An 18506-nucleotide genomic window follows, 5' to 3' on the forward strand; every position below is an offset into this window, starting at 1 on the left:
ATGGATGGATGGATGGATGGATGGATGGATGGATGGACGGATGGATGGATGACATGTTTGATGGATGGGTGGATGGATGGATCCATCTGTCAGTCAACATGTCATCCATCCATCCGTCCATCCATCAATCAACGTGCCATCCATCCAGTCATCCAGTCATCCATCCATCCATCCATCCATCCATCCATCCATCCATCCATCCATCCATCCATCCATCCAATCTGCCATCAGATAAATATGATCAACCCTTACATCCAGCAAGCCACTCAATCATTCATTCATTCATTCATTCATGCAAACCAACAATGTCATTAATCCATCCATGACTCAGTACTAAATGAAATGACATCTGCTCTACAACAGACGAGGAAAGGTAACTATCTGGATCTATCCAGAGCCATTTACTGGACCTGAAGTGTTCTAGATTATTCCGTCTTGTGTTAGATGGGCCCATTTTACATTCAGCAAAACAGCTGCGTATAAAGGTATGAAAATAGAATTTGATTCAAACTTGAAGCCCATTTAAAGCTAGCAGGGCTACATCAGGGTTGTTTTGTTTGTTTTACCACATCAAGAGAGCTTTCACACAAGCGTGTCATTTAATCACTTCTTTTAAACCATCCTTCATGATCCACTTTTGAACCTGGAATATTCTGGATCGCTGTAGAAAGTTCCAAAAATCACAGTGCTTGTCTCATTTTCCTTACATGGTAATGTCTAACTAGCATAGTAATCACATTATGTTTCAAAACAGAAAACTCTGAATGCTAATAGTTTAAGGTAGACTGAGCCCTACTTTTCCCCCGCTGAGAGGTAAATGTGAACATTTTTCAAGCAGCATGCAGGTCAATGATAATTAAGCACCTACCAATCATCAGCAATCAGTCTGTAATATGTTTACATGAATGCAGCTGGGAACAAAACTGCAAAGCCAAGTGCAAACAAAACCCTTTCCATCTTTAATATGACATACATCCTCTACAATTCAACTTAATGATGTGAAAAAAAACCTAATACTTTGGTAAAGCATATTTAATTACCTACATTCAGAAACGTTTCTTATTTTTGCATGTTTTTTTTTCACTTTCCCTGTCTCCTTTCCTTTCAGAAACCATCTTTTGACTGAATGAAAATACTTTTTCATCTAAGTCTGCCAGGGGTATGGATAATTTTAAGCTCAATTGTTAGTCTATTAATGGCTTTTGGGTCATTCTTTGTAAAATTAGATCAATTCTGATCTTTCTCCATCCTATGTTTTAATTTAAAAGACACATATTAACAAATGTAAGACAACAAAAAAACCCTAGTAGGACAGCTGAACTTTATTTTAGAGAAATTGATTTCACTATAAACAATAGGAGGTCAAGTATAAACAAGATATTTTTTAATGCATCTTTTGTTTGCTTTTTAGTTGAAACTTACAGGATTGCATAACTTAAAAGGTTGAAAAAGCCTTGAAATGAGTTTGCATAGTCTCATTTTTGCGTTTTTTCCCTCCTTTTCATGAGTATAGGACTTAGCAACAGCCATCCAGTGACATGGAATAAGATTGCTGACCTTTAGGTGTTACATTAAATGCTCATCCAAGCTCTCAGCGCCACACCGGGGGTTAATGTAACAGACGGATTTAGGTCTGAACTACCTTTAAACTCATGCAAAGCACAAAGGGATGCTGATCTGCACTTTAGATGAACTCACACATCCCTGCACTTTTCTATGCACACCCATGTCCAACACATAAGGAAAGTCCAAACAGCAACAATAACAGCAAGCTTCTATTACTTATTGAAATAAATTTTTACCTGGAAATCTCATTGTCAGAAATTGCTCTTAAAGTTACAAGCAGCTAGCTCAGATCACATGACTTTCTGGAATACATCAACCAGGAAGAGTTTTTATGTCTTTCTTTTTTCTTTTTTTTTTAAACTTACCTTGCCGAAGTCTCTGACGTCAAAAAGATCAAACGGGTCAAAAAGTTCACTGTTCCTCAAGCCGAACTTGTCGTGGCACACTTTTAGGAATGTCCGGATATTCTTCAGGCACAGGAACTACAGAAAGAGAAAATAAAAAGCAAAAGTGACGTAAGTGTCTGCGTTAAAGCATCTCCATCAGATAATTTACGGTACAATGAAAAGATTAAATATTCAACGCCTGTGTTGCACCAGCATGATTAATCTTGAAGAATATTTAGCAACATGTTCTACAAGTCCGGCTAGGGTTGGCCAACAATGCCGCAGCACTGTTGGGTTTAGTTTTTTAATGAAGTGGCTTTGTAGTTGACCTATTCCTTTCAGGTGCTTAGGAACTTTAAAACTGCGTACCTAATCCTCACAGCCACAGAGGATCATGTCGTCTGATGTCTTATCAACAGACACAGCGTCCTGAGATATGTCCTTTAGATGGAATGAGACCTCTAACTAAAAGCTAAAAAACAACCTGTCAATCAACAGCAGAAACTACCTCCAGCTCCAAGGACGGGGAGTCTTGTCAATCATTAAAACATAGTTAGATATTAAGGAAAAGCAAAGAATAAGCACACTGAGAATAGAGTAAATAAGAAAAATCTACACTTTTTTTTTTTGCCATACTGGGAAATAATAAGACATTTCTACCTCTTTTCATATTAAGCTGCAAGAGACTATAATCAATTGGTGTTTAAAACCAGAAAATGACTGAAGATTCAATCACAGATCCAAGGGAAACATTGCCCAAAGATGGATGACCCTGTCCAGCTTCAAAAGTAAAAAAATATTTACAGGGATTGTTAGTTTCAAATGAGTATTTCACCAGTTTATTAAACACAACTATTTCTGTTTATTTTTACTAATTAAATGAATGTTAACATATTTAAGATTATGTCACTGCAATAAAATTATTTATCTAAAAGTTTTTAACACATTTTTAGAGGGTGATTCACATCCCTGCATTGCCAGCCTCAGTTTTCAGGTTTGCAGGACTAATTCTCTGCATTTATGATCTGCTGAGGCAATACAAATACCTGAAACTACACAGACAGAGGAAGAAAACGACAATCTTTGGCAAACTGATGAGCTGACCTGGTCAATTTAACAGACAGAATGAATTCAGTGTAGCACAAAATATTCCTTTTCATCACTGGCAACAAAACCAAAGCATGTGTGAAGCATGTGTTGATGGAGACAATCTTTATAGGGGTTACAGCCATTGACGCAACTCCGGTCTAAATATTGATGCTCTTGGTGCTTAAAATATTCCATCAGTCAGCCAGACCTTGAAGGCAAGAGCACAGACCGATTACAGCGGCGTTGTAGTATAATTTATAGTCAAACCTGGTCTCTGATCTTTCTGTATGTGAAGAATGCATTACCTAGCATTCAAATTCACACACTGCCCTGATTTGCTCTTTCAGTTCTGTGTGTGGTGTGAGATATGAGCCGACGAACAGGGAGCAGACGGCACTCACACAAGATTTGAGGCAAAGAGTCTATATGGAGCGAAATGCTTGATTGCCTCGTATCTGCTGAAGGCCTTGACCACATATTTCTTTGTAATGGCTGTTGCGTAAGACCAGCAGTCTTTCAAGTTACATCTGAAGCAGGGCTGATGTTAGACAGCAATCAGGGCAGCAACGATGGCACCAGAAGGTGCAGGTACAGTTTTAGACTGAAAATCTTTCCCTCACCAGCTACATATGGTGACCTTTAAAACTTAAAGTTAAAAGTCCGCCTTCTCTGGAATACACACTTTTGTTTTATGCTAGATGTACCACTTACGCTAATTGCGGATAAGATGCAAAAAAATCAACTCACAAAAAGAAAATACATCTTCAAGGATAGAAAAGGATGAGTTGAGTTCTCTTCTTTTTCTTGTATTAAAGCTCCCAGTGAGTAACTGGAATTGATTAATATTATTAGAACCAGGTGAAAAATTAACGAAAACCGAATATTTGAACATAACCCTGATCATCTCCTTCATAAGAAGGTTATGAAACAACAGAGTTTCCTCCGTCAGAGGCTTCTTCAGGTGCACTGCACTACAGACTGCTACAGGAGGTCCTTCGTGAGCACCGACATCAGCATGTACAACAAATCTTTGGATAATATGAGTTAAAATAACATTCAGTTTCCCTCTAGGATTACTAAAGTATTTTTTCAATCTGGTAATAATTTCTACTAATAAAAACAAATACAGTTTTTTTTTTTTACTTCTTTCTTTCTTTAAGTGTAAAGTTCCTGTTGAGTAAAGCTGTTACATTTGATCATCAAAGAGCCTGGAGTCCAGAGAAAACCCCACCTACCACATTATCAGCTGCCAGAAGTCACACTAATGGCTTTAAACTCTCATTTCTTTCGAGTCACTCCTGCATCAAAATCAGAATCGCTGTTAAATTATATGACAAGCATCCGGCCTGCATCAAAAACCTGCAATGTGACTTTTTAAGGTGGAATGTAGTAAAGGTTTTAGCGATTTAGGTTTGTTTTTCTACATGCAATAAATCAGATTTGATATTCACTACTATCTACTTTTAGTTCAAGGTTATCAGAACATCAGAATCTCAAAGAAGCCACTCCTTCGAAAAACTGCTCTCCACTGAACTCTGCAGATGTCTGAGGAGACAAAGTGTTTCTTTTCCTGCAGCTGACTTTGTGAGGTAATATCCACCTCAGACTGATGTTCTAATTAGCTTTCAAAGAGCAAAATCCATCCCATTGCTGCTACAGTTCTTCCTGGTTTGCCTGGTATTTTATGATATTTCCGTTAGCCTCTCTGGGCCACACCTGAGAGGTTCACCGATTCATTCTCATTCATATGAGCACGCCGGCTCAGTCTCAGTGTCACGGGTGCGAACCCCATAAGAGAGCCACACAGGCTAGGAAAAAGAACTGCGATTGGTCGCCTCGCCAAAGTGACATTTGCAGTTCAGCGGCGGAGGTTATCATGCCTGCAGATCCACTTGTGCTGCAGGGGGAGGAGAAAAAAAGAAAGAGCTTATTTTCCCAGCCCTGATATGAAAAGGTAACATTTGCTGGAGTGGTCTGCGGGCGAGAGAAAAAGAGAGAGGGAGAGAGAAAGGTTCACTGCAGATACGGATCAGGACAGGAAAGATGTGTCTGACATTCTAATGTAGGTTTGGCAATTCCAACGCATAGGTTGGATTAGAATGAAAATACTTAAATTCAAGCAGAAAATAAATAATATTGAAAAAAAGAGATATTTTCATACCGTGCGCTAAGGGCAAGTGCACCTGGGAGTGAACTATATATGATCATCTCCTCAGGCTGAGGCTGCCTTCAGCATAATCAATCTGGTATAACATCACACTTTAAGTCATACAGGCTGCAATTAATATGAGCATTTAACAAAGGAAGGTTTTGTTTCAAATATGGCAGATTTCAGACAATAAATGTGGGATTTTTATGCTTTTATTTTATTTCTAGCTTATAAAACAGCAGGTCTATTTTTCAGAGTTTGTTTTTCTGCCTGTCAGCTTTATGACAGACATTTAATTTCCCCTGTTTTAGGTGGAAAATTACCTTTGGCAAATAAAATGATGTTTACTAGTGCTTTGAGGTACTTTTAGGATGTAAAATGCCCTTAAATAAGTTTTTCCTGCCTAACAAACAAATATAACTCAAACTCAATATAAGACTTTCTTCTCAACATGATTTATCCAACTGACTCAACAGGTTTGTTGTTATTTAGCCCGATAACCGTCTTCCTCAACAGACTTACATGAAGGTCAATGGGTCCATAAGGACACCGGTGTCCTCCTGACAGTTGCACGAGACATTTTGTTTGTTTTTAATCAGTAACTACTATTATTGGGCATCACAGATGGTGTAAAATCTGAAGAATATTTACAATGAACCATAAAGATAAACATAAAAAACTCAAATATGAGTTCAGGTTGGCTGCTGAATGCAACCTACCGTATTTTTTGGACTATAAGGCGCACATAAAATCCCTATATTTGCAAAAAAATCGGCAATGCGCCTTATATTCCGGTGCACCTTATGTATGAACAGTGTACCGTATGTTTTATTACGACTTTGGTAAGCGACGAAGCCACTCCCCTTGATTGTTGAAGCATAATCGCTGCTGGTCAGAAACCTCGTGGAGTCAGCTTCCTATGCTGTCTAGACAGACTTGTTTTGGGGTGGAGAACCACTTCTCAACTGTTGTCCAAGCTTTCACAAAGGCCGGAATCATCAATGAACAGCCAAGCAACAGCAATGAGACTGAATCGGATGATGACGAGAGGGATCCGGGCTTGCTTGATGCCGCTATCGCCCAACTGTTAAATTCCGACACCGAAGACGAGGAATTTGATGGATTCGTAGAAGATGAATGATTGAAAAGGTGAGTGTAGTTTTTTTGTGTAATATTGACAGTTATTGTTAATGATTTGAATAAAGTCTGACCTATCCGACTACCGTATTTTGTTTAGCGTTATGCACCTTATAATCCGGTGTGTCTTATATATGAAAATAAATCCGTTCACTGATACTGCGTCTTATAATCCGGTGCGCCTTATAGTCCGAAGAATACGGTACTTAAGTACATTTAAAACATCAATGTGACTAACTCTATAAAAAGCAAGAGTTTTTGTCATTTGTTGCTCTGCAATACGAAGTTCTAAGTAAACACAAAGCCAGGATGGAAAGACAACATCAATAACCTTAAAAAAATAAAAACAGTTGCTGCTCCACATCAAACTGGGAGGGGTTTTTAGGCCAACTGCAAACCATTTTAAATTAACTGCGTTGTTAATTTTCCCAGGAATGAGCCTACCTGCAAATTCTCTCTAAGCTCAGACTGTAAAATGTCGAGAGAGATTGTAAAAAATGCAGGAGCTCCACCTCAAAATCGTCAAGCCTCAGTTAGCATGTCAAATATTAAAGTTCATTAAATGGCAACGAGAAGAAGATTGGGGAAAAACTCATTAAGATCAAAATGTTATTTTCACCAGTATTCTGGACAAGACGAACAAATTTGGGATTCACTGACAAGACCATCATCTTCTTTGTATCCCAAAATATTCCAGAATCAAATTTTACACCATCTGTCTAAAACACACAAGTCATTGGCATCAGCAGTAACCCTAAAGAAGCAATTATCAAAACGCATCATCTGGAAAGGGTTGTAAGGCCATTTATAAACTCAGAAAGATCACTGACAAGTGGAAAACATTTACCACAGCGGAGAATCTTTCCAGATAAATTCAACCAAGGTCAGGCATGCAATGTTCAGAGAAATGATTCAAAACTCTACAGAAAAAATACAACAACTATTCTTTGTGTGGAAGAGTTGGAGGAGGACGCCTCGTCTCTCAACAAAAATTGCAGCATGGTTTAGGTTTGTAAAGTTATAAACAACAAACCACAGGACTACAGGATCAACGTACTTTGGCTAGATGAGCGAGAATGTTCTAATTACTGCAAAACACCACAGACACATGCCAACTGTCCAGCATGTTGGTGGAGGGGTAGTAATTTGGGCTTGTTTTCAGCCATATGACGAGCCCACCATGTAGTCTTTGAGTTGTCCACAAATTCTTCAGTATAGTAAATATCCTAGAAAGAAATTTTAATGTCTTAATGCCTGTCTGAGGGATTAAGTCAGGCCACAACTGGGTAAGCAATGAGGAAAAGATCCCTGGTGAAGCCATCCAACCATCGACAGAAGGCCATGGGAAATACCAAGAGCACAAAGTCAACATTAAAGAAATCGGGCATTTAAAGATCAGAAAATAGAAAATCGGATGCTTGGAAAAAATTTAAGTTTAACCGGAAAAGAAAAAGAGAGCCACGAGAGCCTCACTCCAGTTTATCAGCAGGCTTTTAAAAGGGTGGCTTGTGTGCGACAGCAAAGAAACAGTTTGACTTCTCACTGAAGAGTAAACAGCTCCTGAAAACGGCAGACATGTCAGAGACATACAGGCAGAGCAGAGCAGGTGGGAGAGGAGCAGCAAAGAGCAAAGAGTCAGGCAACAAAGACTCATAAAAAAACCTTGACATGCCCTTCTACCATATCACCACGCTACATTGCACGTAGAACAATGCATTATTTCTCTGAGGGGGTGGTCCTTCATCTGCACACACTCCTACATGTTCATTCCTGAGGAACTACAAATTACAACTTCCACCAAATCCTCGCACAACAGCAAATTACAGAAATGCGACATGTGAAAAGAACAAGGGCAAAAGGCTTGTTCCACCATAGCTGTAGATCTTCTCTGTTAGGGACAACCGGGGTGAAAGCCAAAACAAAAAGAAGCAAAAAACTGTAAGCAGAACATCACAGATAAGGCTGCAAAAACAGAATCAAGCAATCTGTTCAGGCTCCCCCTCATATCCCTATTTTCATCACCTTTGGGAAATGAGCAATTAGTGGTAATCTAATAACATGTTTTATCGCATCACTGCAAGAAAAAGACACTGTTGTTGCCCATATCTGACTTGTTCCTCTAGCAGACACAGAACGGGCCCAGAACAAAAAGAGGAGGGAGAAGAAAAAAAAACTCAGGTTAAACTGAGGTGAGTCAGAGAGAGGATCAGATACCCAGACAGCCTGTCAGAGAATTAAAGTCAATGAAAGAGACTGATGTTTGTCTGAGAACTGTGAGGAAGACTAAATTTGATTCACAACAAAATCCCCTCACCAGACAAAGTAATAGGGGCAGTGAATCATCGTACACCCCGGATGTCAGCTCCAAAGCTCTCAGCAGGTGATGAAGCACTCAAAAGATGCACCCAAATGACCACAGGGGAGCCTGGAAGACTTCTTTAAAGTGCACACATGCACTTTAAAAAGCTGAAGGGGATGCACAATCCAGCAAGAAACCTTTTGGTGCCAGGTGGAGGTGACGATGGATTTCATAAACTTCAGACTCTCTTTGGAGAAACTCAAAACAAGAGCTAAAGGAATGAGAGCCGTCTGCTTTATTGTTCAAATGTCTACAGTTCACTAATCTAAACGCATGTAAGCAAACACTATATTACTATCTATAATGTCATGTAAGCATGTAAGCAGACATTATATTGCTATCGACAATGACAGCGTCTTTATGGCCAACTTCATTTATGTCAGCAAAACAAACCAAGCGGCCAATACTTAGCCACTGAGTCAACATTGAGTGGAAGGAAAAGAATGATTTTTTACAGCTGGGCTGACAACATTGAATTTTGAAATCTTGCACATTTGTTTTTCCAGAGCAAAAAACCACAAGATAAAGTCATATCTTGTGCAGATAGTGAAATTATTTTTATTTTTCTAGTTTTAACTGCAGGAAAAGAAATGCCTCAAAAGCAATAGGTGATCACCAGTTTCATCTAGAAGAAGATTCATGTGTTTTTATTGCTTCTGTAACAGGAAATGAGCAGATCCACTTACAATCCCAAAGCACTCCACACCAGCTTAATGCAAACCAGAAGACAAGATCATTTTTCATTGTCAAAATGAACAGATTTTTACATTTAAAGCTGCTTCAGAAATCTTTACACCCTCTCTAATGCTAAAATAAAATGGGAATTGATCAACCATACTGTATACCAATATAATTACAGTGTATTTTTTAAATTATTCTTTGTTCTTCTTGTCAGATTCCATTTTCACGCACACCACAGTAGTTTGCTCTTTATAAGTGTTCAAACAGTGTCACTGAAGTTATTCAGTTCTTTACCAGCTTTTATTTTGTATAAAGTTACAGACTAATTATTTAAAATACAAATATTTAGTATTTTCTAATGCAATAGCAGTCAGACCAAATAAATCTTAACATATGCCCTTTAGGACACTAACTAGTCAAAACTTCAGGAATATTTTTTATTTGTAAACTGAATTTAATTCAAAGATTTTCAAAAGACATTAACTTTGCCATTTTAAATGACTCAAATCTCCTTATTTGACAAAACACCCGATTTTCTGTGTATTACATATTCGTCCTACAAGAAGAGCCAGATATAAATGAACTGATAAATAAAACACTATAATAATCTGAGATGTGAAGTATTTTTCTCACATCTTTATCCTCCAATAAACAATCAAAGTTCAACCACTGACAGAATCAGTGGACTCGGATCTAATCTCTATCTATTTGCTACGCTGCTTCCATTCAGTTTGAAATATGTAAAATAAATCGAAGGAGATGATCTTCACAAGAGTCTACTTCCCCCAACTGTTATCTCTAAATTCCCCTTATTTGAAATCAATATGAGCCCGGATAAATATTTTAAACCAGCCAATGTCTCCTCTGGGTTTGCCCTGCTGAGGCTTGAAGGAGGAGAATCTGTGTAATCTGTTGCTTTTCATCTTTGTGAAGAGACTAAGGAATAACTTTGTAGACTTTGTCTTTTGTTTTGCACAGCAACTGTTGGCAACAATGAGGCAAAAGGTGAGAAAGCTTTAGCGGTACGAATGCTGTTGTCAGGAAATTGTGTGTGACTTTTTTTTTTTTTTAATTTTGTGGCCTGGAGAGCAAATCAATGCTTGAGCATCTGCAACGCCATGTTGACTGCAGTTCAACTGACGGTCACCGTGTCACTAAAAATAAAGGTTTCGTAACCAACAGGACAGAACATTGCGCCCTACATTAACTAAAACAATTACACTTAAGGAATGAAAGCAAGTCCAGCTTTGCAAATGTTTGGACAGGATCTGCCAGGAGACACCCGGAGGACCCTGATAAGCAGATTCTAACCCCCCTTCAACCCTCAACTGGGACGCTCTGACACTTGGAATGCTGAGGAAAAGGGGTGTATTCCTTCAAATTAGAGAAGAGGACACTGCATGAATTATGCATTACATTAAAATTGCATTCAAATGTGTTAATCTCATCTTGTTACCCCCAACAGCCTGTAAGTAGGAAAGGATTGACCACAGTTTTGTATCGGACAGAACCCCCAGCTGTCGAGGCAGAGCTGCTTCGTTAGAGAAGGCCTGGTGTTAAAATATGGAAGGTAAATAGGCTAAGTGAGGCTGTTAGTGGGGTTAATCTCCGTTACAAAAGAGGATAATTCTGACTCTGTCAGGAAAAAGCCACCGTGACTGTAGAGAACAGCTGCGTAATTAAACCCAGGCCACCTTTACCTTTTATACAGTGGATAGTCGTAAAAACAGGAGCGCTGATGTGGAGCAGCGCTGAGATCAGAAGAGCCCAGCAGGAGCAGGCACTGTTTGCATTTGCTGCACCAGAGGAACACGCCATCAGTAGCAGGCTCGACATTTGAACACACACAGGAAACAGAAACGCAATAAGAAGGAGGATATATCAGAATTGTAGGCAAAATTCAGAAAACAAGGATAAAAGATACAAAAATTACCCATCCCAAAGTTGGAATAACTGAATGAATCTATTATGTTACAGAAACATCAGCAGACCTGTTCATTTCCTGTTTGGTGCTCAGCTGACTGCTATTTTGGCACACATCAATTAACAACCTGTTTCCTCTGTTTTCAGCTCTATAGCACAGGTGGGTCACCTTCCCCACTTAGGAAAGATTTGTACTTAAATCTATAGGACAGCTCTGATAAACATGGGTTCTAGATGCTACTTTGTGTTGTAGTTTTATCACAAACATTTCAGATTTTGATAAACTAATGCTGCTCATCAGAAACAGAGTGACTCATCATCACATGCTGTTATTTTCACCCAATGAATAAAAAAAAGTTCTTTGTTTCTTTCTGATTTCTCTTCAGTGCATGACGAACAACTCCAAGCACCGACCTCCTCAACGGCGCAAACATTTTACATCTTTGGGCCCACTTCATGTTGTCAGACAGGTTTTATTTCATTCATCTTTAACATAAAATAAAGGGAACAAGGTGTACGTACAGAAAAAATGACTTCATTATTCAAATTCAATTCTTTTTCTGACCTGTAATGCATGTTTTCATGTGTTCTTCTTACTCTAAACAAGTAAATGAATGTCAGTTTTTCAGCAATGTTTCCAAAAGTGATTAAAACTGCGTGCAACATGTTTTTGGATTCCCCTTTGCATGATCAGCTTGATTTCCATCTGCATCTGGATTTCACAGTAGTTCAAAACAAATATTAACAACCTGGATATCCCGCTTACCCTACAATGATTTATTTTTCTGAATCGTCTCAAAAGCAGCCTGTGAACGGGAAAAACGCTCCGCACAGCTGCTGTTAAAGCAAACAGCGCTCACTCAATATAAAACCAGACGTCCAACACGGACCAAGATGCTAAAACATCTTGGCGCATAATGCAGGTTTTATCCACTCTTCCTAAAAAAAAGAAAAAAAAACACTGCTGTATCCAAGCAACAGGCCATGCTGCTGCTTTCTCAGGAAGGGGAGGATGTGTTTGAGACATTTCCACTCAGGCTCAGCTGCAGACGCGGGGTGTGATGAATGCGAGGAGGAGGTCCGCCGAGAATCCCAGACAACCATGGATCAATGGCCTGGTAATTTATGAACGGGATGGGCGAGAAGAAAGTCGGCATCCATCTTTTTCTCTGGCGAGTTTCTCTCACAACTTAAAGACTCATCGCTGTGATTTAGACCCCCAGAGGACGCATAAACAGTCACTTTTACCTCACCAAGTATATGCTCACCACTATAGGTATAACTTAAATTTTATTTAGATGAAGAGAACCCCAACTGTGCAGAACACCGCTGCAGCTCGACAGCTTTAAATAATGTTTAACTTGGCCGACCTGCGTCTGAAAACAGAGGCTTTGATTTCTTGCAAAGCTGCTATTAAAATTATACTGATGCTAAGAGACGAGATCAAAGCAAGATACACTTTTATTGCATGCTGGTTATGAGTTTCTGTCAACAGGTGCAAAGTAATGGGAGCATTAATATTCTGCAAAATGTCCGTTATCTACACAGAGCAGAGGCTGTTTCATCATCGCATTAGGAGGCTTACAATAAATCGCTAAATGTTGATTGATTTCAGGAATTTGTTTCAGAAAGTGAAAGTCATAGATTTATTTATATACAGAGGGATTTATTTCAAGCACTTCATTGTGTTGATTTTAGGGATTATGGCTCACAACTAATGATGATCCAATAATTACTAGAATATTATACCAACAAGACCAACAAAAGAATAAGAAAAATGTTAATATTATTAATCCATTAAAAGATATCAGTTATAAGATAGGAAATTCATAAAACGTTGTTGCTGAAGGAGGACTGTGCATAAGGAAATTGATTGAAAGTTTAGTGGAAGGAAAAAATATATTTCTATAAGCAGCAAACATTCCAAAGTGCATATACAATATCATGCATGGATATGCTTTTCACTAAGCTGCCATATCTGGAACACAAACTTTGTTTTCACATTGGCTCTAAGCCATATTAATGAAAACTATGAAAGTAAAACATTTCAAAAATATGTCACTGTGTTTGATGATTCTATATTTTCTTTTTGAATTATGTTTTTGTTGCTGCTGCTGTTCTAATTTATATGGGAACTGTAATGTGTTAACTTACAAAAAAAAACCCCTAAGATCCTGTTTGTGCAGGATTACTTGAGGAGGCCATCGGCAACATGGAGGGATGCAGCTTTGTGCTGTCGATTATCTCCAAGGTGACTAATGCTGTTAACACCGGAGACCAGCCTCTTAATTACCCATCTGACTCCAGGCTGAGCTCGGCCCACTTTAATCATCCCAAGGCTCGGATAAACACGGGTTCAATCCACTCGCAGCTCTGCAGCACAACACAGTCCACCAATCAGTCGCTTCACAGATTCAGTGATCGGACAGGTGCGATCCGCTTTGCATTCCTGTTGGTTTCACTGAGCAGTGAGCTTTCCACTCGACCAGAGGAAATCCCATGTGAAGCTAAAGCAATTGACTTGTAGATAGAGTGGACGGATTGATTCCTGCCTGAGAAAGAGACACTGAAGATACGCAACAACAACATGGCTGCATTCTGCAGATACAAATGAATGAACTATGTGAATTTAAATGAATGAGTTAAGTAAATTATTTCTTTAATTAAGCAAGGATGTAGTGATATCCTTGCTGTATGCAAAAAAGAAAGAAATCCACCACCATCTGTCGCTTTGGGGTTAGTGTTTTCAGGATGATTGTTTACTGCCAATAATGTCTCTTCTGGTCATTGCATGACTGTAGGTTTTCTCTACAGGACAATAAATTGGGCTTTTGATTACTTTCTTCCAACAACGACCTTGTTCTTACCTTATTCTTTCACCTTCCAGAGAGTTAATACAAATACACGTCACAATTTTGTATAAATTATTTCCATTTTATTTCACAATTTTCTGCTTCTCTGTGTTTGTCTATCACACATAACTGCAATAGAAGACAATTTTTCCTTCCTTTTGATGTGTCAAAAAGTGAAAAACCGGGTATAAAAGACAATGTATATCACATTTGAGCTTATACCCACTAAATTAAGAAGAAATCTTGAGGCTGAAAGAAAATCTACAGAAGCCATTTTTATAACCGTTGTTATTATAAGATGAAGTTTAAATAGGCTTAAATCTCGTTGGATATTGCTGCTTCAGCTTTTATCTGGCCTGATAAATTCATGTCAAGTATTTTTTAATCAATCAACCAGTCATATTTGTTTCTACAGTGAAGCTGTCAGCTGTTATTTGGTGAAATAACCAAGTACACATAGTTATGTAAGTGGAAAGTGTTGTATTATGTACCTCTGGTATAAGTACTCAATAAACCTATAATGAAACAAAGAGGGTGGGGTGTGTTTCAGCTTACTGCTGCTATTATACTCAGTTTGGGCTATTGCTGCACTTTTCTCTGACACTGATAGATTGCTTACTTAACAATATATTGTGTGTTAATCATCTCTCATGTCATGCAAAGGCACATTAGTGGAAGGTAAAGAGGAAAAATAATGTGTCCTTCTATTTTTCATTGCATATATAACCGTGTTCAAGATGAGTGAATAGGTGGAAAATTATCTCTTATGAGATGATTTATGATTCCAATAAGACTTTCAACCTTTCAGAGATATTTACACAGTTCTTATATGAATGACAACATAAAAACATTGTCATCTTTATTTTTTTTTAAATATCAAGAACAGCACCTTGCACACAAATAGGTGCTTAAAATATAGTCACATAAAAAAGTTTTTTTTTTATTGCAGCAGCATTAAATTATGCTGAAAAATGATTTAAATCTTCATTTAAATGCTTTTATTCAATGGGGAAAAAATATACAGTGAAACATTCAAACTGAGGAAGCGTGTGGTGCTGCTTGCAGAGGAGAAAGCGGCCAAGGATGCCAAGGATGCTTGGGAGTCGACTGAAAACTTCAAGACATTTGGCAACAAAACCCACTACCGCCACAAACTCTTAAAAAATGTATACAATTTAGAGTCGAATTCTTTAATAATATGTAAAAAATTATCAGTGAAAACCCTCAGTATTCATTGGCGTTAAGAACCACAGCCGCCTGATTTTATCCAAGAATAACCCCACTAAACACACATACAAAGGTTGAAAAACAGGCAATGGACCTTAATATGAATTCATAAATACAGTGAAAACTGTCTTAGCAATGCCATAAAAACAAACATTAATAGTCTTCTTTATCTCTGCTCATCAGCGCTAAGGAAAATAAACAATCCTCTTGGACTGACTGGTTTGTAAACACCAGTCAATAGCATTTCAAGGAGCATCGCTAGTTCGGCTTCTCAAGATGCATTTTGTTTGAATATTTTAGACATGCTCTAAAAAATCTGGGAATAGGCAAATTTAGAGCTACACTCTACAGAAAAATCTGCAAACAGTGAACCGTGAAAAGGCAAGATCCACTGTGTCAATTACTTTATTTTAAGACTTTTTACAATTACTTATCTGGAGTACCAGTAATATTGTAAGTGATTTAAAAAGAACTATACATAAACTATTTAACAAATAGTCTTTTAAATTTCCTTTGGCAGAGGAGTCTATTAAATACGCCCCACTGTTTGAAACCATCGTCTTATTGCTGGGGGTTTTAAATAGAGAGCAGTTCATGCAGACCACACTTGGCCAAAGCGGCTGTAGAGCTTTAGGGAAGCCTTTTCTTAGATGGGCTGACTGATTATCTCACAGTTGGCGGTCAGCGTCATGCCCGCACTCGATGTCTGCTTGCTGCACATCTGAAGGCTGTATGTCTCAGTCTGTAACTGAGACCCTCAGACAATGTTCCGCGACACGGTGTGGTGGGGTTGATGTGGGTTAGGATGTATGCATGGGAGCAAGCTGTGAAGCAGTTCTGTCCAGGCAGGAGAAAGTAACTCTTCAGTCTCCTGTCATGCAGCTTTCACAGTGCAAATATGATTCCCTGCTAAATTGCTCCAAGACCTCAAACTTTTCAAAATTATGTCCCATTACAACCACAAAGCTCAATGTATGTTATTTGGTTTTCATGTCATAAACCAACCAAAGTAGTGTTTGTTTATGACCAACACAAACACTACATGATTATCTATTGCATAATCATGAAATAGAAAAAAATGATGTGTGTCTCTGACCACCTTCCTTCACTGCTAAAGAACAGCATCCTTAAAGTATGAGGATTGTGTGTTCAAGGTTAATGTGCAATCCATAACCTCTGCCTCCCCTCCACAGTTACCACTTTCCCTCTTCTCTAATTAATGGTTTCCTTGTCAGGCCCGTCGGTTTAGATGGGGGGTCACGTCTAGGTAGGCTTGAATTTGTACAGTACTCTTTCTGCTTTAAACTTCTCCACAACTTTCCCCGACCTGTCTGCTGTGTTCCTCCGTCTTTATGATGTGGTTTGTCACTAATGTTCTCGAAGCGACTCCTGAGGCCTTTAATAGCACAGCTGCATTCATACACCAATTAAATTACACAGAGCTAGAGTCTATTTGCTAATTTGGTGACTACTAAATACATGTGCAGGAAACAGGCTTTTTATTTTAAAATTCTGTCTTACTTTGTGTTAGCAAACCCAAACAAATACACTTGAAATTCAAGCAGAATTAATACTTTCAGAAACTGAAGGAAACAGGACTTTTTTCAGCTCGTTTCCATGAGCACATCAGATTTCTGGCTTAAATGAAGCACCTTTGTTTACACTTTAGCTTAGACAGCTTAAGGTCATTCAATGCTGTCCTCTGTCACATTGAATCACCAGAGCACAGTTTCATTTTGGCTCCCCTTGCAAACCGCTGCAACAGTCAACAGCATTTTGCATTTGGAAACACACTTCCTGTTTATACTTGCAGTGCAAATTACTTTAGAAAGCTCTTTGGCACTGTCCCTCGGAATTAATCACTGTTAAAACAAAAACACATCATCAGACCAGAAAGTGAGCAGAATAAAAAAAAAAACAACCTTCACACAGGCAAGCATGCAATCGGAATGTTTTTATGCAAGAGCCCCTCTCATCTTCAAGACAGCTAATTATCTACTCCTTCTGCATTATCAGAGGAAACATTCATAAATTACCCACACCTGTCTCTATGATCGTTTCTGCACCATCTTGGTTGAAATTCAATTAAATCCAAGCATATCAGTGACCCAGCTGTACTGCCAGCTTCCAGGTAGACAAGAGCTAAATCTGAGACATTAAACAGCAGACAGTAGGGAGGGGAAAAAAGGCTTAGCTGTTATCTTTTTTAAAAGCAGCTGCAAGTGAGAAGTTTGGGAAAGAAAGAGATTCAAAGAGCCTTGTCAGGCGGATATAGCCATGGTGGAGAGCAAGTTGGGATCAAACGTCCAGTTTCTGCCGATAATCCTCCTCAAGAGGAATGGGAGGTGGGAGCTGGGAGGGGGGCCATGAGGGAGAGCTGTTTGCTGTGCCATGGAAAGCAAACGTTGCTGGTTTTTTCATTCAGCAGGCAAGGAGACGCCAACCCCTCCGTGGCTCTCCAGACAGTCTGGCACATGGGCCGAGGGAGGAAAACCTTTGGAAAGATCACAGCCCTGAGCCTCCAGCGTGGAAACAACCAAGTGTGTATTTTGTGTGCAAGTGTGTCTAAGAGAAAGAGAGAGAGAGTGCCCATATGAAACTGCTTACGCCTCTCAGATGTACGTTGTGGCTGGTCCATAATTGGAGGTTTAAGACAACCTACAATGTCTAAAAGCCACAAAATGGCAGCTGTGTAAGTGAACTAACAAAAGAACAAGAGTTTACTTCATTTTCATGCCAAACAGATGAGTTGAAGAACAAGTTTATTCCATGCATCTATTTAATATAAACATCAACAGAGACTCTTTTATACAAAAGACAATCAAACATTTAAGAGATGCTAAAAATAAGCATTTTATGTAAAAATCAATAAATTCAGGTTAACATTTAGAGAAATGTGCATTAGTCTTATTGGCTTAAGTGACATTAGGTCACAATTTTAGTGCAAGAAAGTTTTTATAGCAACAATATCATAAATTTATAACCAGAGGATTATCAGGAATTGCTTTAAAACATGAAGTGACTGATATCCTGTATAAAACTTATGATGTTTCCTATGTTTTAGATAAATGTTAACATGATGTAGTAGCTCCATGCTAACATTTATCTATCTAGAAGAAAAGGATAGAAAGGAAAAC

General features: G+C 38.6%; 1 protein-coding gene across 11 annotated transcripts in view; it reads right to left on the reverse strand.

Moving 5' to 3' along the window:
- vav2 (vav guanine nucleotide exchange factor 2) overlaps positions 1-18506 on the reverse strand; it is a 220561-nt gene that overhangs the window by 156414 nt on the left and 45641 nt on the right. For all 11 annotated transcript variants that reach the window (XM_023338195.1, XM_023338199.1, XM_023338197.1 and 8 more), the window contains one exon: positions 1932-2048. In XM_023338195.1, the coding sequence (XP_023193963.1) occupies positions 1932-2048 (117 nt within the window). The remainder of the gene's footprint in view (positions 1-1931; positions 2049-18506) is intronic.

Source organism: Xiphophorus maculatus, chromosome 8 (assembly GCF_002775205.1).
Source record: "Xiphophorus maculatus strain JP 163 A chromosome 8, X_maculatus-5.0-male, whole genome shotgun sequence".
NCBI classification, from domain to species: Eukaryota; Metazoa; Chordata; class Actinopteri; order Cyprinodontiformes; family Poeciliidae; genus Xiphophorus; species Xiphophorus maculatus.